We start from the raw sequence: 25060 nt of genomic DNA, 5'->3' as shown, positions 1-25060 counted from the left end.
CCAGTAATTATTTGCTTAGCAAATGGGATTCCTCAGTCAGAGACACATCCTCTCCCTGAGAAAGTTTTTCTCTGACAGTTGACTTCTGTTTTCTGGATTAAAGATTAAGAGTTGGACTAAGATGATTGCATTCTGAATCTCATATTTATGCAATTTAATGATTTTTTTTTTCTTTTAATAGGTTAGTGTGATCTCAACTTAAGGAAAAGGAGAGATATCATGGCATCCATTTGGGTAAGTAAAACTCAAGCTTTCATAACACAGTAACTTATCCAAGTCAAATCAAAATACAAAAAAATCAAAATATCAGGAATAAAATTAGAAAGTTGATAAAAAGTTCGCCTAAAAAAAATAACTTGGCAAAGAAGCTAAAGGATATCTAAAACTAAAATAAAAAACATTTTTTAAATTTTTTTTGGTTGTTGATGGACCTTTATTTTATTCATTTATTTATATGTAGTGGGGAGGATTGAACCCAGTGCCTCACACATGCTAAGCAAATACTGTACTGCTGAGTCACAACCCTAGTTCCTAAAAAACATTTTATAAAGTTACATGGTTAAAGCAATTTGTGCTTACACCAAAGAAGAGAGGTCAAAAACAGAGTATAAATTTACTATATATTTATTATATAATGCTGACATTTCATGTCAGTAAGGAAAAGATGACTTTTTTATTAAATAAAGTTAGAAAAACTGCTATTTGGAGATAAAGTTAGCCTGTATTCCTTTTACCTTCTCACTGTAAAATAAATCTCAGATGAATAAAATATAGAAATGAAGAAAATAAAATATGGGTGGTTTTAAAAATAATCTTGGAGTGGGGAAGGCAGTTACAACCATGACCCCAAACCAAAAGCCCAAAGGAAAAATATTGATCTATTTACATATGAATTTATAATGGTGACAGAAAACAACATTGTTAGTAGAGTCAGAACACAGCATACAGGAGAAATGTATTTTCAGCACATCAAACAGAAGACTTATTTGTTTAACACGCAAGTAACTTGAATAACTCAATTTAAAAAATGATGAAAAAATTTCTAAGGGAGGTAACTAGGAAATGGAAAGTATTGTAAATATCAAACAAACACATAAAAAGATGTTGCACCTCACTGAGAAAGAAATATAGGTAACATAATGAGAAAATATTTTCTATTTAAGAAATTAGTAAAGGTGAAAAAAATCCAGTACAACCAACATCATAGACTCTGTGGACAAGACATGTTTTCTTACTCTGCTCAAGGGAGAATGAATTTGGTACACCTTTAGGTAGTATTTTGTTAATCTCTATTCATGTTTAAATGCACATGTTCTTTAACCCAGGAATTCCACTTCTGAGTTACAGATCCACTTCTGAAAATAGTAATACATTCTGAGAACTATCATATAGATAAACTTGCATACAGTTGAACAATGTATGTGCTGAAGATATTCATTTGTATTAGTGAAAATACACAGATAGCATAAATGACCATCCGTTCTTATGAATTAGTGAATTGAAAGGTATGGCAGCTTACAGCCTTTTATATATGATCATTAAAAAGAAGCAGGAAAAAGGGAGTCAGTTCTGTGTGTATTATTTTACAAAATTGGAAACGAATATATTAGAGAAAAATAAACCAAGTTACAGAATAGTATGCACAGAGCAATTCTGTTTGAAAGAAAGGAAAAAGATCCACATATCGACTATTACACACACACTTTCTAGAAAGCTGGGAGTGTGAGCAAGAATGCTTTTACTTTTCGTTGGGTCACCTTCTGTACTCTTCAATTTGTTTCTTTAAGCCATGAGCATATATTTTATCAGTATCCCAATGCTGACATTGGGAAGCATCAATTGACAGATGAATAGATAAAATAAATGTGATATGTACACAGAAAGCAACCTTAAAAAGAAAGGAAATCTTGTCACATGGTACAGTGGATGAGCCTGAAGCACATTATGCTAAATTAAATAAATCAGGGTGGGAGAAGTTTAAAGAGAAGCATGAAGAGTCATGACCAGCCCTTAGCCTGGCATGGAGGGCAAGATGTACTGATGCAAGGTTTCTCAGGACCCCACATTATTCCCACATCACTGAACAGGAAGCTAATCCTGCCTCTTTCCCGATCTGAAATCTGCTGTTTTTATCAACTGCTAGCAGAGTCAGATGAAAATAAAGCCTGTCTCTGAAACGCTAACCCTTGCCCATTAGTAAGTGGACATGGGATTGGTTGGTTAGGCTCTCCAGCTGACACCTTCAGTGGTCTGGGAGAGACCCAGCTGAGTTTCCTGTTGCAGTCATAACAAGTTACCACAAATTTAGCAGTTTAAAGCAACATTCACTTATCATCTCATAGTTTTATATGTTAAAAGCTTGAAATGGGTCTCAAGGCACTAAAAATCAAGACATTGGCAAGGCTGCATTCCACTCGATACTGTGGAAGAATCTTCCTCTCAGCTCGCTTAGGTATTGCAGAGTTTGGTTCCTTACAGTTGAAGGACTGTAAGGTCTCTGCTGACCCCAGCAGGGGCTGCCTGTAGCTCCTAGAGACCTCTGCTGGCTCTTTGCATTTGGCCTCGATAGCTCAGCACTAGCATTGGTGCACTGAATCCTTCTGGCACCTGGAATCTCTTTGGCTTTCCCTTCTGGGCATCTCTCCTGCCCAGAAAGGGCAGCTGGAGACAGTTCTCAGCTTTTAAGGGCACATGTGATTAGATTGGGTCAACCTAGATAATCCAGGATAATCTCCCTATTTAAAGATATGGAACCTTAATTACATTTGAAAAGCCCTTTTTGTCATGTGACAGAACACAGTCACCACTTCCAACAAATCCTGTGTGTGTGTTTTAGGGGAGGAACATCATTGTGATTACCATAGGGGCTGGAAGTCTGGCTGCATTAGGAGATGGTAGCATTTGGTTTCAGGCAAAGGAGAGAGCAGGCCAGTAAGGGGAAGCTGTTCGGAGGCAAGAGGGAAGTGAAGAAAGAGGCCCTAGCCAGAGAGGCACTCATACTGCCTCCTTTTTAAATTTTTTTTCTTTTCTCCTCTTTTCAAATTAAAGAACTAATATTTGAGTGAGATTTCAGTGAGAAGAGAATAAGAACTCAACTGCTCTAGAAAACAACATGGAAGCTTCTCAAGAAATTAAAAATAAAACTGCCATATCATTGAAAAATTCCATTTCTGGGTAGATATTCAAAAGAATGAAGGGTGAGTCTTGTAGAGATATTTGCATACCATGCTCATTACAGTACTTCACCATATCCAAGAGGTGGAAGCATCCCAATGTCAATTGACAGATGAATAGATAAAATAAACCTGATATGTACACAGAATGGAATATCTTGCAACCTTAAAAAGAAAGGAAATCCTGTCACATGGTACAATGGATGAGCCTGAAGTACATTATGCTAAATGAAATAAATCGGTAATTAAAGGACAAATATTGTATGATTCCAACTTATACAAGATATCTAAAGTATACAAATTCTTAGAAACAGAAAGCAGGACAGTGGTTGTCAGGGGCAAAGAGGAAAAGGGGGAGTCGTTTTTTAGTCTGCATACAGTTTCAGTTCTGCAAGATGAAAACGATTTGGTAATCTGTTTCAAAACAGTGTGAATATTCTGACCACTGTTCAACTATGCACTTGATTAAGATTTAACAAAACTTCATATTTCCAGCTGTAACTATTCTTTTCACAAAGTTCTGTTCTGGAGCAAGGGCTCACTGCCTGATGCATGTAGAAGCCAATGATGTGACTCAGGATTTTGCAAAACAAAATAGCTGATCTAGGGCTACTGGAATGCTACCATTGTTTCACATAAATAAACAATCTTTGTTACATGAGTATTTCCTTTGTTTTGAAGTTTTAAATATCTCTCTTCAGCCATGTGTTCTACTACTTCACCCTTAATGGAAGGGTCTGATATTTTGTTGGTCTGTCTCCATGGACTCAGGGTTCCTTGTCATGTCTTGTCATTGGGTCCATAGCAAGTACTCAGGAAGCTCACAAATTAGAATATCTCAGGACATGACTTTTTAATAAGATATGAAAGCAATGTTTTTTCTATGCATGCTCCCTACAATGATTTCTCATGTAAATATTCTGAGCTCCTTCCTCCTTGGTCAATTCCTAACTTACTTTTATAGATCAATAATAAATGCAATTCCTGTTTGGTTTAAATTCTTAATTTAGAATTTTCACATGCTATTAAATTTTTCCAGATGAACTGATAATCATTGTCATCAACATGAACTGTTACTAATATTCTAACTTGCTGTACGTTCTTTTTTCCCTATTCTAAACTCCAGTTTGCAAAAGGAGGAAAGAGAACATACATGGAGCTACTCTGGAACCAAGGGATAAAAATATAATTTTAAATAAATACAGTGCTTATTAACTTTGTCTTGAAGTTCATCCAAAGCATAAACAAAGCAGCAAGAACCTAGTGAGATAGGCTCTAGTGGAACAAAGTAAAGATAGCCCATCACAATCTTCATATTATCTTTCACAGTGCCATAATTGATTAAAAAGCAAGCTCTTGAATATGACCTTGAGCAAATGACCTAATCTTTTTGCCTCAGTTTCCTCATCTATCAGTGGGTATAATAATCATGCCTATATCATCCAGTGCTTATAAGCATTAAACCATTTCCTATAAAATACATAAACAGTCCCTGCAATGGAGTAGAAATTCATTAAATTTTAGTGGAATTATTATCATTTTAATATATTACTTTTATTTTCTAAAATCGTAGTCCCTGCTAAATAATAATGATTTTTATTAATTATTATTTATTTAATAATTCCCTACAACTATCTTAGTAAAGGAGCCTCTGCCTATTTTCTGGCTTGATTTTATTTCAAATTAATACCATTCTTCCTCATTGGAATGGTTCTCCAAAACAGATGGCTTGTACTCAAATAGATTCTTTCTGACCACTTCTATTTTTAACATTCTATAGTATTTTTAACACATGTGTCTTTAAAGACATACAGTGCTCTGTTTCCAGTCCAATTCTAATACTTCCTGAAGTTAGCATCTGATTCCTCAGAGCTCTGTCCTCCACAAGGTTGCTCTCACTTTAGATGTCAGTCACATCTTGGGTACTACCCAAATTTCTGACTGACTGGCCATAAATTTGGGGGTTTCCATGATCCCCTGAAATTCACAATTGACTAGTCTGACTCAGAGTTCTCATTGAAAACACTATGCTCGTGATTGCAGATGTATTATAAGGGATACGCACAGGGCAAGATATGGAGCATTCCTGACCATAGAGCTTCTGTGCCCTTCCCCCGTGGAGTCAGGGCACATCGCCTTCCTTGCGCATCAGTCTTCACCAGTCAGGAAGCTCCTCTGAGCCTCAGTATCCAGTGTCTTAATCAGGGTTCTATTGTGTAAGCATGTTTGATTAAATCGTTTATCACTTTACTGAGCTTGACATATGGCCCTCCTTACCTCCCCAAGGTTAGCCTGATTCAAAACTCCAACCCTATAATCACGTTTGGTCTTTCAGGTGACCAGCTGTCATCCTGTGGCTATCTAAGGGCCTGCTGGTTGTCACCTCAGTAGCATAACAGAACCACTCACTAGAAAATTACAAGGATATTTGAAACTCTTTGCCACAAATAAGGCAAATATAATATTATATAAGCTTATTATTAATTATTGTGTCATTATGTATTATAAATTATCATAATTAGCTTTAATTATTCTACTTTATTACCATTAATATATTCCTTATTATACTGTACATATATGACTCACATGAAGGCACAGAGTTTCCAAAATATCATATTCCTTTATTTTTTTATTAAAATTTGATCCAGACTAAAGACACTGGCTATCTTAGTACTGATCAGAAGCTTTACTTGTTAGTTATATCTTTGATGTCAGGCAGAATCATTCAAAAACATGGCATTCATGTAGAAGAAACTATAAAGGATCTTCATGGTATAAAAGTTGTGGAAGGCTGATAATACAGAAGGAAGTTGCGAACAGGAAAAGCAAACCAGGAGGATGTGTCCCTGGTGAGAGTCAGGCCTCCCTTCCCCACCAGATCCTTCCTTTCTTTTCTGGAAACAAGACTGGTGCAGTTGGACACACGAGGACACAGTGGTCTCATTTCTGTGGTTAACCCAGTGGTGGGGCTCTCAGGAAGGGTGTGCTGTACTAAGATGAAAGAATGTGGGAAGGTAATGCCTTTCAAATTCTGTCCCACGGATGCCACCAGCTTTGGATGTTTGGATGCTATTGGTCAGGGTTCAAGGAATTTTGAGAGCCCTGTCAGTTGCATATTTCTGGATTTCCTGCTACACCTTTCTTTCCTGATGTGTTTGTTCTTCATGACTATGCAGTTTTAAAAGGCACCTGAGAACACCCGTGTGCCCACAGGGGGCCAGCGGAATTTCTCCTCTGGCCTCGCTTTCATCTACCACATGGAATATCTGGCTTTAATGCTATTTTCTCTGAAATGGACTTTTATTATCCGGGGCAGAACAGGTCTTTTTCCTGGTTAGGTACTCTTCATGATTGCAACTTCCTGTTTGCTATGTGTTTTTTAAACCACATTCCCTGAAGCGTCTTTAGGTAAATATTGGTACAGTGATCGATGGCCCTCTGGAGGAAGTCAGTGAAAAATAGGTTAGAGCTGGGTTCCAAATGAAAACAGTAAAGCTTTGTTTCAGGATGAAGCTTGGAAAGAAATACTCTATAATCTGAGGGAGGAGAGGGAGGCTTGCTAGGAATGAATGGAATGAACATGGAGAAACTGTTCTTTGCCACTCCCTGATCTGAGCCCAGCCATGAAGAAGGGAGGGTCCCTTTTCCACATTTTATCATGATGAAAGCATAAATTCTGAATCTAATGAGTACCCAGGAATAAACCTGGTAAATCAGGCCAAGAGGAAAAGAAAAGTTATAAATTGGAGAGCAAGAAATGTGAAAAGGAGAAGGTATGATTCAATTCACTTGAAAGCATATTTTTTGGTGGATACAAAGCAGTTTGCAGTTAGAGTACTGTGCAATAAGATTAATACACAGGTCCTACAGGAGTTGAAAGGGAATAAGTCAAAAGGGCAGAAAATTCTCAAGTCTGTTCAGTCCTTCATTATCAGATCTTAGCTCCTTTCATTTCAATTCTGTGTTTGTTTAAATATCACACAGGTCCTAGAGGCATGTTTAAATAGAAGGAGTGACAGCTCCAGGTGAACAGGGATTAGAAAAGGTGGAGCTGGGCATGGTGGTACATGCCTGTAATCCCAGCAACCCGGGAGGCAGAAACAGAAGGATTGCAAGTTCAAGGTCAGCCACAGCAACTCAGTGAGACCCTAAGCAAATTGGTGAGACCCTGTCTCAAATTTTTTAAATTTTTGGAAAAAGGACTGGGGATGTAACTCAGTGGTAAAGCTCCCCTGGGTAAATCCCCAGTATGAATAAATAAATAAGAATGCATCTGTAAGATTTTGACATGTGACCTGGAGCTCTGAAAATCTGGTTGTGTCATTTGAGAATTGTCAAAAGAAGCAAGATCTAGACCAAAAAAAAATCTTTTATTCAATTATTCATTCAATGGAGTTTTACTAAACATCTCCTATGTGTGAAATGAGGCTCTGGTGATATAGTAGGAAAAGAAATTTTAAAAGCATGGAACTTATATTTTATAAGGGAAAACAGAAATAAACAAAGAAGTGTATAATATAGCAAGTCATTTTTAAATGCTGTGGATAGATGAGCAGAAGTCAACATGGAGTTAGGGAGTGAGCATGGGGAAGAGCACCCCTGCAGGTGCTGATGTAAACAGCAGGTGTTGAACTCTGAGGCACACTGGTGAGGTGTATCTGAGACCAGCAAGAAAAATCTCCAAGAAGTGAGAGGTGGGGGTAAGATTAGAGTGAGATTTGGGGAGATGTCACTGTTCTCTTTTATAATGCTTTAGGATCCTCCAAGGGCCCCAGAGAGCTCCAGTAGTCTTCTCATGAACTGTTCAAGGAGTTTCCTTCTCTAGGTTTACTTTATATTAGGAAGAACTCTTAAATCTGGGGCAAAGTGTTAGATGGTCATTTCCCAAACTTATAAATAATTTGGTCATTTTCCAAATTTATAAATAACCCATAAAATAATGCATTTTTGCCATCATACTGTGTAAACAGCAGCGACTCTGGTCATTTTTGCAAAAGCGTATTTCTTCCCATACCGTTGCTAACAATAGATGTCTCTGATCTCTTTCCCTTGTGGGTAGATTCCTGTCCCCATAGAAGTGAGGTGGTTGGAGAGTGGGTTTCATCACTATAGCCCCCAAATCCTGTAATGCAATGCTATGGTCTGAATGTTTATATCCTCCAAAGTTCACATACTGAAATCCTAACTTCCAGGGTAGTAGTATTAGGATATGGGTCCCTGAGGAGGTAAGTAGGTCATGAGAGCAGAGCCCTCATGGATGGAATTAGTGTCCTTATAAAGGACATCCAGGAGAGCTGGTTAGTTCCTTTTACCATGTGAGGACACAGCAAGCAGACAACCATCTGTGAATTAGAAATTGGGTCCTGATCAGACACCAAATCTGCTGGTACCTTGATTTTAAATTTTCTAGCCTCCAGAACTATGAGAGATAAATATTTGTTGTTTACAAACCATTCAGTCTATGGTATTTTATTTTAGCAGCCTGGATTAAGACAGCCAGCCACTGTCCTCCAGCCAAGGACCATTTAGGATGGAGATGATGCCAGGTTCCCCGCTTCCGTGAGCCAAACTCCCTATATCTTCCACTGTTAGGTTGCAGGTCCCTTGGACAGAGGCCTCTTCTCAGAAGATGAAGTTAAATATACACAGAGCTGAGGATGGGACCAGAATAGCCACATAAGTCTCAACTCTCTGTGGCCCTTGGCTAAGAGAAGAATTTGGTCAAGAATTCTTTACTAAACTTAAACATGAGATTTAATTTTGAAACAAATGTATAATCCTCAGATGCTGATACTAGGTGACCCAAAGAAGATGAATATAAAGGATGACCTGCTTCAAACAAACAATGAAAATTATTCTGAGAAAGATTTTTGTATTGATGAAGTCCTTCTTGGGGGGGGGGGGGGGCCTGATGTTTCAAGCTTGATCCAGAAAGTTGGGGTTGCTGCCTTTGCCACACAACCCTGAATGCTTGGAGAAACAGGGAGGAGAATGGAGTAGAATCACTGAACATCTTGGTTCTCTAAGTACCACCAACTTCCAGAACATCTCCCAAGTCTCCCAAAATATACGGTTGCTTTGATTTCTGAATCATTGATATTATTGAAGGAAACCATTTCATCAGGTGGCCAATTATCTAGTGTAGACCTTGGAGAAATTCCACACTTTGGGATGTCGTTATCTTGCATCTACTTACTCTCAACAGTTGTTTTTAAGCCTCCATCTGGGGGCTAAGCACTGGGCTAGAATCTGTTTTATATGGTAGCGAGTGAACTGTGGAACTTTGTTTTAGAAGAGGTAGAGAGACAGAAATAAACACTGAGAGAAATTATTGAATACTTGTACCCGAAAAGGAAAATGGCTGCCAAAATGAAGAATAACAGGAGAGGACCACTTGGATCAAGTGCCCATGAAGGTCTATCAGAGAAGATGGCCCTTACAGAGAGGACTGAAGGGAGAAAGACCTTTCACATAGATGGAGAGGCATGAACAAAGGCCCTGAGGTAGGAAAGAACTCCATGTGTACCTGCTGAAGTTTCAGAGAACCAAATTGTGATTGATGAAGAAGAGAAATGATCCAGATGAAGGCAACAAAGGAGTCTAGACCAACCACTCATAGCTGTATGGACTGGAGCAAGGAGTTTGGACTTTATTCAGGTCCACAGAAGGTTGTTAAGTAGGAGAGTGACTAATCTGACCTCTATCTTTAACAGATCTTCAGCTACAGTGTGAGGACAATTGGAGGTGGGCAATAGGAAGAAGTGGGAGGGAGTCTACTTCAGATGGCTGGGAGTGCAAAGACATCAGGGACAAAGAGGCAGAGGAGATGTGCATGTGACGTTGCCTTTCAAGATTGTCTCTACAGGACTTGCAGATGGGCTGGACTTGGAGGGAAAGGGAGATGAAGGAACCAAATGAGATAAAGGTACCATTTACAGGAATGAGGATGACTGAAGAAGCAAATTGCAGATGAACACTAAGACTGGAGCCAGATTTCCTGGATTCAAATCCTGCTGTGCCACAAACCAGCTGTGTGACCTTGAGCAAGTTTCTTTACCTCTCTCTGTCTCTATCTCCTCCCTATCAAAATAGAATCAATAGTACCTACCTCACAAAGTGATTTGGAGGATTAAATGAACAGGTATGTGCAAAGTACAGTACTGTCAGTGTCACCTGTGGGAAGAAGTAGGTTGGGGGGAAGTAGTGATAATAAGTAAGATATGAAAACTGACACATAGAGCAGACAGTAAATATGTAAGACGAGCGCACAGATTGAAGTCGGGGCTGGAGCTATGATAAATGGGGGAGTTGTCAGCATACAAAAGAGAGTGGAAGAAATAACCAGGACTTTGCACTTTAGAAGTGCCTGCTTGACAAAGGATAATAAATGCATGCTGGCGGGGTGGGAAGAAACCCAGGAGGTTGGACACAGGAGCCTGAAGAAGGCAGAGGCTGGGTAGGTGAATTGAGGGACACAGGTTTCTGAGAGGTCACAGCTGCTTCCTCTCATAATCCAGGCTTCATGGAAAATGCATCCCAAACTGCTTGTTTGTCCCTGTCTTCTGCTTTCTGAGCCACGTTCGTCTTTCCACTCCAGCCCACACCCTTCTCTGTTATCACATTCCCATGCTCTTGCTCCCAGAGACCGCTCCTGATGAAATCACTGTATTTATAAAAGAAAAGCTGGAGTGTTTGACTGTTTCTCGCTTGAGTAAGCACAGAACGCTGGCAAACATTTCCTTCAGACCTCTTAGACACATGGCAAACAAAGCCATGATGTCAGCCTCATTTCTATCAGGGCCCCTGATGCCCCCTCCCTCCCTCCTGCTGACAGAAGCACCCTGGGCACCTGCTGCTGCCCTTTACTGCCCTCTGGGCCGCAGGGGTGGTGGGAGCCTTCTGTTTGCTCCTTGCACTCCCTTGGTCCAGTAAGTGCTACTGGTATGTGGGAGAGGGAAATGCCCCTGGTGTTTGCCCTGGAGGAACAGAATTGTTACCAGTCCTTTTCTCTGGTATTTTACCTGCTGTATTAGCTTTCTAGGGTATCTGCGACGAAGTACCATGGACTGGCTACTTCAAACAATAGAAATACACTGTCTCATACTTCTGGAAGCTGGAAGTCCGAGATCAAGGTGTCAGCAGGGCCATCTTCCCTCCAAAACTTCCAGGGGAGGCCTTCTTACCTCTTCTAGCTTCCAGTGATTTCCTGGTGCAGGGGAGTAATAATAACCCCTTTGTGTTCATAGCTGGAACTGACCCCTGTTCCAAAACCTAGATTAATAAGAGAAAAAAAATGAACTTATAAACTTGCATGCTTTGTTAATACACATGGGAGACTCCTAGAGAATGAATAGTTCTCAAAGAGGTGCCTTTGATTTTCAGCTCATATAGCATCTTCAAAGAGAATATAGCATTTACAAAGAGTAAATTTTTAGAGAAGTGGTAAGAAAAAGAAAGGACTAAGTTTCTATAAGCAGCAATTTGAGGAGAAGGCATATAACTGGCTGGTAATGGTTAGTGAGTAAAACCTGTTTATATAAATCTTCTGGTACCTCCAGGTTCCAGGCTGACAAGGGTCTCCTCAAGTTGACTCTTCTGTTCTCCCTGGTGAGAGCAGCCAGCCACCTTTTGTCTTTGTTAATCCATGTCCTGGTTTTAGGCAACAGTGGGAGGGCTGAAGGCTGTCCTGTGCCCTTTTCTTCTGAATATCCTCAGCTCAACAACTCTTCATGTTTGGGGAGACATATTCTGGTTTTCCACACAGGCAAACTCTGCGTTCCTTGGAGCTGCAGAATGCAGGAATCTGCCTTCGTTGTCTCCATACATTCTCCCTGTACAGGGCTGTCTTCTTATAAGGCCATCAGCCATATTGGATTAGGGGCCCACCCTACTGCAGAAAGACTTCATTGTAAGCTCGGGGACAAGGCCAGTGGCCAAATAAAATCGGACAGAAAGCCAAGGAAGCAAACTTTATTGGAATTTGGCTCTTGGGCGAAATTACCAGTGCCCCCCACCCCCCGCGCCCCGCGGGGTACAGGTCAGGGTAGGGAGCTGGAGAAAATTGCATGTGGCCCCAGCTGCCCAGGGTCTTTATAGGCCAGAGTGGGTGGGGGTCCTGCTGAGTGATAGGTGGAGGTAAGAGTCAGTGGAGTTTTCCTGTCCATTTGGTCACCGTGTGGCGTGCTGCCCTTTGCCTCAGTTGCTCTGCTCTCCCTCATATAGTCGCCCAAATTCCGACCTAACACTCATCTTAATGAATTACATCTGCAGTAACCTTTTATCCAAATAAGGTCCCATTCTGTGGTGCTGTGGGTTAGGACTTCATCATATCTGTTTTGGGAGGAAGCAGTTCAACCCATACCACCTGCCTCACTTGACTGTTATTTCATTTTGAGGCCTTTTGCAGTAAACTTTCTTTGGTTTTGAAGATGACTTCTTGCTTGAAGAATTGAACAAGAAGTCTTATATTTTCCAAGTTTTGATTGCTTTATTTTTGTCATCTGTTCCACGTTGTATCATAAAACTTCACAACCCAACAGTGCCTTGACATTGAGCAGAGAATGGTCATTTCTCCCTGGCTCTTTGAGAACTCCAGAGTCCTAGAGTTTTATCAGAGACTTTGATTTGAAGCCTTAATTTTTGAACCTGGCCTTTACAGGGTTTTATGAAGTGAGGAGTGATTTCGTTTTGCCTCACCTTCAAAATGTACCTGCAGTTGCTGCTATTCTTGCTCTGGAGCATTTGGCTTTAAATATGTTTTATGTCAGCAGAGTTGGCACCTTGCATTTTTCTCTTTTATTCATTCTTCTGAATACAAATGTTTAACTTCTTGCAAACCCAGTCCACTTGGCGTGAAAAGTGAGATACAATAATATTTTGTGAGTCAAGGACAGATTGACATCTTGGGGTAGCAGCAGACAGTTCCCCAGAGCCAGTTTGGCCACAATGATGGCTTTTTGGCATCATGTCCTATGGCTGACCTCCAAAAGATAGTTTTAGAAGATCAGGGAGACTTATACTGGTATGAAGAAGATGATTCATGGGAGATGCAGCCTGGTCTAGTAAGTAGAAACAAAGGTTGATAGGACAGTCCACTTACTGACTGTGTGGACTTGGGCAAGTTTCTTAAGCATCAGTTTTACCATCTGTGAATAGGATTTATTGTGTCTACCTTATGTTTACTGTGAGGATTGAATGAGCTAATACAGAAAATGTGCTTAGCCCAGTTCTTAGCACATAATGAGTAGCAGCAATTGTTCTTACTATAAAGATGTCCTGCTGGATGTGGCAGTGAAGACCCGTAATCCCAGCTACCTAGGAGGCCAAGGCAGGAGGATCAAGGCCAAGCCTCAGCAACTTGGTGAGACTCTGTCTCAAAATAAAAAATAAAAGGGCTGGGGATATCTCTCAGTGGGAGAGCACCCCTGGGTTCAATCCCCAGTGCAAAAAAACAAAAAGCTCTCCTATTTTTCTGCAACTTCTTTTTAAACATTCCTTCCTTTAATTTGTTTTCCATCTGACTTCAGGTCATTTTCCCTTTACAGACATCTGAAGATCAAGTTTAAAAAAAGAAAAGTAACTAAATGTGTGAAGATCAAGTTTAAGAAAAGGAAAACAACTAAATATGTTTAGGGGATATGGATGGAAATCTGATCAAACCTAATTTTTTTTTTTAAATTGCTTTTTCAATCACATGATGTCCTACACTAGTACTGACACTGTTGGAGTACTAGGATTATTTTAAATAAACGCAGCGTCATATTGATTAGAAATTTAAATGGCAAGGCATTAAGCTTACAATGAAGCAGGAAATGCAAACAGCTCTGTTTGACTGTGAAAGGCCAACATTCCTGAAACAATGAGCTCATCATTAAATTCCTCCTCTTCCACACCCATAAAAGAATTCCTGGCTTGTTTGCTCAGTTTTGCTTTGGTTCTTTAAGCAGCTGAGAATGAAATGAAGCAGTGGTTCATAAAGTGCTTTAAAGTCACCTGGAGAGCTTGTATAAACAGAGTCTGAGTCCTAACCCCATGGTGGCTAATTCAGTAAGAGTGAGGTGGTGCTTGAGAGTTTTGCACTTGAAGTAAGCTCCTGGTGGTTCTGATGGGGATGACCAAGAACCATACTGTGAGAACCACCAAGATTGCCCTTCACTGCCCTCTCCCAGGCCAGGCAAGGTGATGTGGTATAGAGCACAGGACATTTTAGTCATAAGGAAGTGGCTTTAAATTACTGGGGCCGTCCTTATTAGCAGAATCCTATTTAAGCACATATGGCTCCAAGATGATTTCTTCCATTTTAATAAATCTACCTCATTGAGGTCACTTAATTCACTGCCTGGCATGTATTAGAATAAAATGTTCCATTAATTTCTTCTATGGTAAGATTTTTTGCAAGTCATATAAACATTTCTGGATCATCTGGGCAACCAAAAGTCTACCAAGGGAATACTTGATAGTGAAATTTTTAAAACTGTCCATTGAAATAACTGAAACAGTTTTAAACATTTTGCTAAAATTCTACTTTGTAATTCCCATGACCTGCACTGGAAGTGTAGCTCAGTGGTAGAACATTTGCCTATCACACGTGAGGCCCTGGGTTTGATCCCCATTACCATGAAGTAAATAAGTAGTAAAAGCCCAATGCTGTCTTTCAAGTTGGTATGTGTGTGTGTGTAGATTTTTTTTCTTTTAATTAGACAAGTTTTTTTACCCATTTAATTCTCACTGTATAGAAAGCTGCATAATAGATTAGGAATTTCATCTTCCTCTAAATTTGCATATTGTAATTTTAACATTTTGATGCGTAGGTGGTAGAAGGCAGTAAAAAGGTCACTGCTAGAATGCAAACCCTGAGTTTTCATAATTCATAAACAATTAGGATCTGAATGCAATTTTGTCTTCTTGTATTCAGATGCAACCATGTAAACATCCCTGTGGCACAGAATCAGGGAGCTTCTTAAACATGTAGACCTCATTACCCTATTTAAAAATATGATTCAATATGTCTAGGGACCTGACCATATGCATTTCACCCCAGCATAGAGACTGTATCTCAAAAAACACCAGGAATGGCTAGAATAGTCTAGATGGCATTCAGGTTCAGATTCTGTTGCTTAATCAACTGTGTGAACTTGAGCAAATCTCCAATCTTTTCACATCTTGTGCCATGTATGTGAAATGGCGCACTCTTATGTACCAGGGCCTCATGTGTGATAGGCAAATGCTCTACCACTGAGCTATACCTCCAGTACAGACCATGGGATACAAAGTAGAATTCTAGTGAAATATTTAAAACTGGTTCAGTTATTTCAACTAACAGCAATACAGTAAGTATTCACTTGATAGACTTGGTTGCCCAGATGATCCAGAAATGTTCATATGACTTGCAAAAAATCTTACCATAGAAGAAATTAATGGAATTTTTAATTCTAATACATGCCAGGCAGTTAACATGTAAAGGACCTAGGACATTGTTGGGAATGACACATGCCAATGTTCAAATGATGGTTCTTCCAAAATGCCAGATAAGAGAAACACAAATGTTCTTATGTGGATAGAACTGAAATGAAGCCAGCTGACTATGTGAATCTATAAGCTATTTATTAAACCTTGGGGAAAGAATTCTCCAAAGAGAATACATTAAAGTGACAGATTTCTTACAAGTGTCTTCTGATCTGGCACAATCGCAACTGGCTTCTTACTTATTATAATTATTTTTTTTTAATTCAAAACTCTATTTTGTGGTGCTTTAAGATTAAACAGTGTTTGACTGTAATGAAGAAAATTGTTCAGTCTGTTCTATTGAATCAACAGACTATCATTTTTTACAATGCCAGAACATTAATTTTCCATTCACTTTAATGTGACAAGATAATGTCCTTTCATGAAAATATTAAACACTTCAGAAGAGCCTAAATGAAGCTATATTAATACAAGACATCAGAGCCAACATTAGTAACAGGATAGGAAAATGCTGTTTAAAAAGAAAATGTAATTACTATAAAGATAGGTTTTTATTCTTAGGTTTAGGATATTCCATGTAAGAAGTACATGTTCACTTTGATTTTTTTCTTAATGTCTTTGTGGCTGTCCTTATTTTGTCTCTTAAGCAGTTTTAGAATATTTTATTCTTTCAGCAGTACAGTCTTTCCCAGCTTACTGACATGTTTCTAATTTATGTGCTTAAAATTGGTAGTGTGGTATTTTTTATTTCCTTGCTATTCTTGAAGATCTATGATGTCTGTGGAGCTTTTAGAAGGGAATTTATCAGTCACAATTGCACATTCATTAAACAAAGCTTAAGAACAGACAATCCTAATAGGGTTTTCATTTATGGATCCTTTAGTGTAGGGTTCCCCAAGGACAATGGTCAACATTAATTAAAACGTCTTGAAGTCTGTAAACTGCAATTACTTCTGTGTGAGATGCAGTGAAGAACTTTGAATTATCGCTTGAAAACAGAGGATGTAAGAAATTTCAGCTTTCTTGTTTTTATGCAGATGCCACTTTAAAGCAAATATTCTTCAGAGTCACCAAGACTGACACAACTTTGCTCTAGAGAAGCAATTTTTATATTTGTAATTTGTTACACAAGAGAAAAAGAGAGGCCTCATGTTGCATGTGGTATAAGTCACATTGCCTATATGTCTAGGGAGGGGAGGCTTTCTTACACCACTCCTGAAAACGGCAGGAAGGTGTGCAAGTTCTGGGTCTGTCACACATGTCCCACATGCACATGAGAATATGCATATATAATATAAATAACATGTTATTTCAAACTAGTGAGACTTTCAAATATTTTCCTCCTAGGTTGGACCCCGAGGAACAATAAGAGATTATCCAGGCTTCAGCCCATCAGTGGATGCTGAAGCTGTTCATAAGGCAATCAGAGGAATTGGTAAGTGATGCTTTACAATTCCTTTCTTAACGCTGAAGCAAATCAGGAAAGTTACATTCTGAAAGTGCCCTGGTTCAGTTTATCCAAGTAAGTTTACTCAAGTAGACACATTGTCAAGGATTTTTTTTTTAAAATATTTTTAACTGTAAAAGGACACCATATCTTTATTTTATTTATTCTTTTATGTGGTGCTGAGAATTGAACACAATGCCTCACACATGCTAGGCAAGTGCTCTACCACTAAGCCCCAACCCCAGCCCAAGGATTTTTAAAAGTATAAAACAATGAAGAAGCCAGTTTTATTACCTATAGCATCTGCCATGTTTATTTAATATTAAAAACTACCACCACCACTGCTGCTGGCCATAGCAATCATCATCATCATCATCATCATCATCAAGCATTACAGATAAAATCTATGTCGATTTTTCCTAGATTTCATCCTCACCCCATTGCCTAAAGATAATCACCATCCTAAATTACAGTTTATTCCCATGAAACTTTAAATGCCATAAGTATGTATGTATGTACCTATTGTTTTATATGGACCTAAGCAGTAAAAAATGAAATTGTTCTATATATATTTTTCTGCAATTTGTTTTTTATTCCTTAAAACAATGTTTTTGAGATTTATCCTCATTGATATGTTTAGCTCTAGTTCATTAATTTTAACTGCATAGTTGTCTATTGTATGCTGCATCATAAAATGGGAATATCAATGAAACATTTAAATTGCCTATAATTCTTTTCTATTACAGTATAAAAATACTGTGCAATAACTATTTCTGTTTATGTTTCATTGCAAACATTTGCTAGCATTTCTCTAGACTATGACAAGAACTGGAATTTCCAGGTGGAAGGGGATGCTTATTTTTAGATAAACCAGAAATTTTGCTAAACTGCTCTCCTAAGTGAATGCAGAAATTAGCATTGCTTCCAGCACTGTATGAGACTTCCTTTTACTCCATATTCTCATAAATACTGTAATACTATGCAGTTTCCCCAATTGACTGGATCTAAAATTGAATGTTATTCTATATGTGTTTGTTTACTCTCTTCTCCATGTGGATGTAAGATTACTGATGCATTTAAGCTTCCTTTCTTGTTTATTTGCTTCCTCTTTCATGCAGTACTTATTCATCTTCCTCAGATGTTTATCCTTTTTTTCAGTTGGAATGTCTTCTTCATGATTAGCAAGAGATTTTTAAATTATAATTTCTGGATACAAAGCATATTTTAAATTTCAAGACGTGGAAATATCTTCTCATCTATGACTTTTTTTTAATATGGGTCATGATAATTTTTATTGTATCAAGCTTTGCATTTTAGCAAAATCAAGTTTGCCAATATTTTTTCTCTCAGATTTATGCTTACTGTATCTTTTCTGTAATTAGGTCATCAATATATTCCCCTGCATTTTACCCAAAGCTTTAAAATTTTGTTTTTACACTGTGATCTTATAATCTATATGGAGCTAACATCTACGGATAATATTTAAAGATGTCTAATTTTATTTTATCTCATATGGATGTTTGTCTCAGTACAATTTATTGAAAAGCTTTTTCTTTCCACTCTGATCTGCATTACTACCTCTGTTTTATGTTTCCCTGTTTTTCTGTTCTCTCTTATATTCCATTTGTCTGTTTACCTCTCCCTTATCTAATACTACCTTGTCACAATTATAATTTTATAATGATGCTGGTGTTTAGTAGGGCAAGGGTTTTATTTATTTTTTTATCTCTTTGAATTTTAGGATCAGCTGTAAAATTTCATGAAATATACTGTTAGGACTTTATGTCAGTGTAATCTTGACTTATTTCTGACTAGATTTTTGTTTTCCCCCATTTTTAAATGAAAGCATTTCTTCACATATCTCTTTGATTGCCCTACTCATCATACCCAGTGTTCCACAGACTGCTCCGTGAGGTAGTTTCAAATTGAATGAATTAATATCTTTAACATCTGTTGCTTGACTTTCTTAATATTGTTTCTTCATGAGTTTTTGCATTTTGGCTTACAGGCCCAGATGGAGAGCATCATCTCTGATATGTTCTAAATCCAGAACCAAGCATCACAATGTCATTTGCATTGGGAATATGTTAAATGTAGTCTGTGGACAGGGATGAAGCTTGCTTTAGTTATGGGTCTTGAGTGTGTACAAAAATAAGAGATGAGAAACTCCCAGGCATACAAGTTACACATAACTGCAAGTAGTTCTCTGTGTGTGGAGTCTGGGTACAAAAGGTATAGTCACACAGAAGGGGTGGAGTATGAGAAAAGAGACACAAGTCAGGAGCTGGTATAGGAGCTAAGGGGCTTAAACTTCATTCAGATTAGATACAGCCATTAAGATTTTAGCCAAGGGAATGACATGGCCAGTTCACATTTAAATTTTTTTTCTTTTTTTTTTTTTTACTTAAGTAATGGTATACAGGATGAATTATATGGGAGTCAAATGAGGCTGTTTAAGTTATCTGGTTAAATTAGGATAAGGACACATAGCAGAGGATGTGAGGAGGAGAGGATAAATTCCAGAGATGCAAATACTGGCTACAATGTATAGAATAAGTAAAAGAAAGGAACCTAGGATGATTGCCAGAATTTTTTGTTGGATGCTGATATCCATGGTTGTATCACTGATGAGGAATAGAATAAAAGGAGAGTTAGAGAGGAAATACAAAAACTTCCACCTGGCGCCTGCTGAACTTAAGATGTTGTGCAGTTGGAGGTATCTAGTTGTACACTGACACCGATGCTGTGAAAGGTCAAATTGGTAATCAGACACCAAGAGTGCAGTGGGCTTTAATCCAACTCTCTTTGCTTAACAATATAGAAAAATACAATACCAAAGGTACAGAAAGGTAGTATCTTTCTTTTGGGAGACCCAGCAGATAACTAAATGCACAGATTCTTTTGCCCTCTCATTGAGGTAGATGTGTACCACTGTCATGGACAGGTGTAGACAAGGTGTGTGTGAATCACCTCAACACAGAGAAGTTGAGTCTCCAGTTCCGGTTGATCTTCATATCAGTCTAGTCAGCATACCTAAGGCCTTCAAGCCAATTCATCAACTCACAGCTTCCCAACCTAGCTGTAGTTCACACACTGATCTTAATTCTACATTATCAGGAAGACCAGCCTTAGCTCTGGCCTCACATTACCCTTGACTTACAAACAGTTGGTTAAGTATATGGGTATGGCATGCACGAGAGCGGTGCAGACCAAAGATAGAAATACGTGTTTGGGGGACAGAGGCTAGGTCTAAATCCTTGCTGCACCACTTAGGAGCTATGTACTTCGGCAAGCAAGTTAAGCTCTCTAAGTGTTAATGTCTTTATCATTAGGACAGCTTATTCCTACCTACTATACAGGACCATATGACTGTCATCTAAGACAAGGAATAAAAAGGTGCCTGGTACATGGTAGGTTCTCAGTAAATGTCAGTTCCTGTTGTCTAGGGCAGAAAGATGTTGATGTCAAGTATGGTCTTGAGAGATAAAAAGTGGTAAGATAGTTATTGAACCTCATAAGGGTGAAGCTAAAGGTTATTTGTGCTCCTCCCTCTGTCTGATCCAAGAAAGGGAGAAGACAATCATTGACAGTGGTTGCTTTCTTCCCCCAAAACTATCCAAATAAAGTTTACTTTCTTTTCCAAAAGCCAGGCAAAGAAACAAAGAAATAAAGATTTGAACCTCATAGGACGCTGGAAATTAAAACGCCTTACTCTCTCCATTTGTTTCAGCCTATTAATCATTTTTCTTTTGTTCGAGACAGATATTGAGCATCCTTGGGTTGATGGTGAGTAAAATACTTTTATTTCCTTTAGGGACAGATGAGAAAACGCTCATCAGCATTCTGACTGAGAGGTCAAAGGCACAGCGGCAGCTGATTGCTAAGGAATATCAAGCAGCATATGGAAAGGTACAATTTGATTCACACATTGGCAGGAGAGAGGGATGATCACTGCTCCACCACAGTTGCTCCCTTAAGACAGTGCCCGCAGATCGTTTGTTCCAGGCTGAGTGCAGTAAAAGGTGCCCTGTGCATCCAGTCAGGAACCTGGGACCTGTGTCCTGGTTTTGCTTTTAACTGGTTGAACCTGTTGTCCAAGTCCCCAGTTTTGCATCGGGCCTCAGTTTCTTCACCTGTGGAATAAAGAGCGTCACCTTAGATCAGCCATTCTAAGCCAGGAGTGATTTTGCTCCCCACAGGACACTTAACGTGAATGGAAGCTCTTGATTACCATGTATGGGACTGGGAGGGTGGGGATTTTAGCTTTAGTGGGCAGAGGTCAGGGGTGCTGCTAAACATCCTCCAGTACACAAGGCAGCCCCCCACAACGACTATCTGACAAATCCTGTCTTTAGAGTCTCTGAGTTCTCTTCTAATTCTACAATATCCTTGTAATTGTGGGCTTAATTCCTTCAGCAAAAGACAACTTTCCCTGGCTGGGGAAATAGCTCAGTTGGTAGCGTGCTCGCCTCGCAAGCACAAGGCCCTGTGTTTGATCCCCAGCACTGCAAAAGAAAAAAAAAAAAAGACAACTTGCCAGATTTTAGAAACTACATAAGGAAAAACGAGGCTTGGACTTTGCATACAGTTTATGTTTTCTCACCGGTTTGTTGAATATCGCTTTGTGTCAGGAGGTACCCTGGGTACTGGGGATACACGGGCACAGAGAGCAGAGAGGCTTCCTTCTTCTGTGGAACTATAATTCTGATGGGAAAGTAATAAATGATCAACTAAAGGAAGTCCAGACGGTGGTACTATGAGAAAATACAGATGGGGTGGTATGATGGAGGGCAACTGGCGACAGCTGCTTAAGGTAGGGTGGGGAGGAAAGTCACTAAGGGCTTCTCAACTTACTCTCAACTAGACTAAGCCAAACTAAAATTCTTCCCTGCTTGATCTGGTGGAAAAGCATACTGGGGAGAGGGTATAATAAATGCAAAAGCCCTGAAGTAGAAACAAGCTGGGCAAACTGCAGAAACAAAGAATTCCAATATGACAGGAACACAGAATTGAAGAGGGTAGAAAAAAGAGATGAACTGGAAAGAGGCCAAAACTATGATAGGCTTTGGGACTTTGTTTGTTTATGAGAAGGGCCTTACTGTATTGCCCAGGCTGGTTCAGTGATCCTCTACCTCTGCCTCCCAAGTAGCTGGGACTGTAGGTGTGTGCCTGGCAAATAAGCCTTTTTGTTTGTTTTGAGACTGGGCTTCCCTGTGTTGTCCAGGTTTGGGTCTTGGTATAGAGTTTACAGTTTATTCTGAGGATAATAGGGAACAATTAAATGTTTGTTTGTTGGTTGCTTGGTACTAGGAATCGAACCCAGGAGCATTTAACCACTGGACCACATCCCCAGCCCCTTTTTGTATTTTATTAGAGACAGGGTCTCACTGGGGTTGCTTAGGGCCTTGTTAAGTTGCTGAGACTGGCTTTGAATTTGCCATCCTCCTGCCTCAGCTGCCTGAGTCACTGGGATTACAGGCATGCGCCACACAATTACAAGTTTATCTTGGAATGGAACCACCATTTGACCCAGCTATCCCACTCCTTGGCCTATACCCAAAGGACTTAAAATCAGTATACTACAGAGATACAGCCACATCAATGTACATAGCTGCTCAATTCACAATAACCAGATTGTGGAACCAACCTAGATGCCCTTCAATTGATGAATGGATAAAGAAACTGTGATATATATATACACACACACACACACACACACACACACACAATGGAATATTACTCAGCCATAAAGAATGATAAAATCATGGCATTTGCAGGCAAATGGATGAAATTGGAGAATATCATGCTAAGTGAGATAAGCTAATCTCAAAAATCCAAAGGAGGAATGATCTCCCTGATCAGTGGATGATGACACAGAGTGGGGGGTGGGAAGGAGGTAAGAATGGAGGAAAGAGGAACTGTATAGAGGGAAAAGAAGGGTGGGAGGGGTGGGGGGAAGGGAAAAAATAATGGAATGAATCAAACACTATTATCCTATGTAAAAGTATGACTACACAAATGGTATGCCTTTACTTCATGTACAAACAGAGAAACAGTATGTATCCCATTTGTGTACAATAAAAATAAATTTAAAAAAACAATTACAAGTTTATAAGCAAAGGAATGTTATAATCTAATTTTTATTTTTAAAAGGTTGTTTTGTCTTTGGTAGTAATGAACTGTGGAAAGGAAAATGTGGAAATAGAGAAAGTCAGGCCATGGAGAAAGTGGAGTGATCATCCAAAGCCAGCTCAAGGCATCATCTCCTGAGAGTGTTCTACAGGCCCCCAGGCATTAAAACTCTTTCTCAGAGCTCCCTGTATCAGATACTTAAGGCATTCTAATGAAATTTTATCTTTGAAGATCTCTGTTTTTCCTATTAGGGCATAATACCTTAGGGATCAGGGTTTTATCTTACTCACCTTTTAAATGCACAGCACAGAGCAGGTACCTGTAAACATGCATTGAACTGAATAGATGGCCAAGCATCTGGGCAAGGCAGGACTTTTGTATATAGGGAACAAGAATTATCTGTTGGTCTTTCATTATTTCCAAATATGGAGGGAGGTTGGAGGCAAGGGTTACAGCCATTTCTCACAGTGGGATTGAATGTGAGCATGTGAGATAAGATTCAGTTCCAAAGTCTTGAGTTGAGGACAAATAGAAGCAGAATTTAGCATTTAATGAGGAAAAAACCTGTGGCAATTAAAGCAGAGCTGGCGACCCTTGGCTCCATCCCATTTGTTCCAGCAGAAGCATGGCCCTGCTGTGCCCCTGGTGGTGTGGTGGTGTGGTTCTGCATCACCGTATGAGTCCGGGAGGCTGCCAGCCTCTGTGTCAGACCTGAAAACAATCAGGGAGCAGAAAAAAAATTTTTTTCTGTGTAATTCCTTTGAATAATGGAAATAGAAATCATGTTATCTGCCTTTAGGCAAGGGAGATGCGCTGTAGTTATGTAATGTGTGAAAACAGGGCCAAAGGGTGGTATCAATAAGTAATGTCCATTCCACTGCCACACAGAACTTCCCTCGCTGTTGTTACCAGGAAACAGCTTCTACTGCCTCCCAGTTCATGTGCTCACCAGAGGCAAATGACCAACCACTGTCCTCCCCCTTTGTCTTCAGAGCTTGTTAGAGTCACAGAGAGGCAAGGCACCCAGGAATAGGGCACCTACCAGTGAAGCTGGGTGTGAATTTTAAAGCTCTCCCTCCTCCTCTTCTCTTGCCCTATCCCAAGTATTAAGAGCATCAAGGACCCAGAAATACATTTTTAAAATATTTTAATTGTGCATTTGTGCATATTTGTGGGGTAGTGTATGACAATTCAATACATGTATCCAACACATAATGATCAAATTCAAGTAGTTACAGGAAATGCATTTTAATATACAATTCCTAACTGTGGTGCACATAAAAATCCTCTATAAAACGAAACACTTTGGAAGCAATCATAAAATGCAGATTAATATCCATAGAAATATTTTCAACATTTCTGTTTATGCCCTATGTATGGGCATGTTTTCATCTGATTCTTTTTTTTTTTTTTACATTTTTTTTTATTTTTACAGACTGCGTTTTGATTCATTGTACACAAATGGGGTACAACTTTTCATTTCTATGGTTGTACACAATGTAGATTCACACCATTCATGTAATCATATGTATACATAGGATAATCATACGTATACATAGGTCTGTCTCAGTATACTATCTTTCCTTCCCCCACTACTTCCTGCCCCATTTTCTTCTACAACATCCAAAGTTTATCTATTCTTCTTTAACCCCCCAGCACTCCCCCCATTATGTATCATCATCCACTTATCAGAGAAAACATTCAGCCTTTGGTTTTCTGGGCTTGGCTTATTTTACTTAGCATGATATTCTCCAACTCCATCCATTTACCAGCAAATGCCATAATTTTATTCTTCTTTATGGCTGAGTAATATTCCATTGTGTATATATACCACTTTCTTTAT

At 39.1% G+C, this 25060-nt stretch overlaps 1 protein-coding gene across 1 annotated transcript in view; it reads left to right on the top strand.

Moving 5' to 3' along the window:
- The window catches only part of ANXA3 (annexin A3), a 55036-nt gene that overhangs the window by 2575 nt on the left and 27401 nt on the right, over positions 1–25060 (top strand). The window contains exons 2-4 of the mRNA XM_079153465.1: positions 182–234; positions 16986–17073; positions 20900–20994. Of these exons, the coding sequence (XP_079009591.1) occupies positions 220–234; positions 16986–17073; positions 20900–20994 (198 nt within the window). The 5' untranslated portion in view covers positions 182–219. The remainder of the gene's footprint in view (positions 1–181; positions 235–16985; positions 17074–20899; positions 20995–25060) is intronic.

This window comes from Sciurus vulgaris (assembly GCF_902686455.1).
Source record: "Sciurus vulgaris genome assembly, chromosome: 9".
NCBI lineage: Eukaryota > Metazoa > Chordata > Mammalia > Rodentia > Sciuridae > Sciurus > Sciurus vulgaris.
This window is presented reverse-complemented; position numbering and strand designations above follow the sequence as displayed.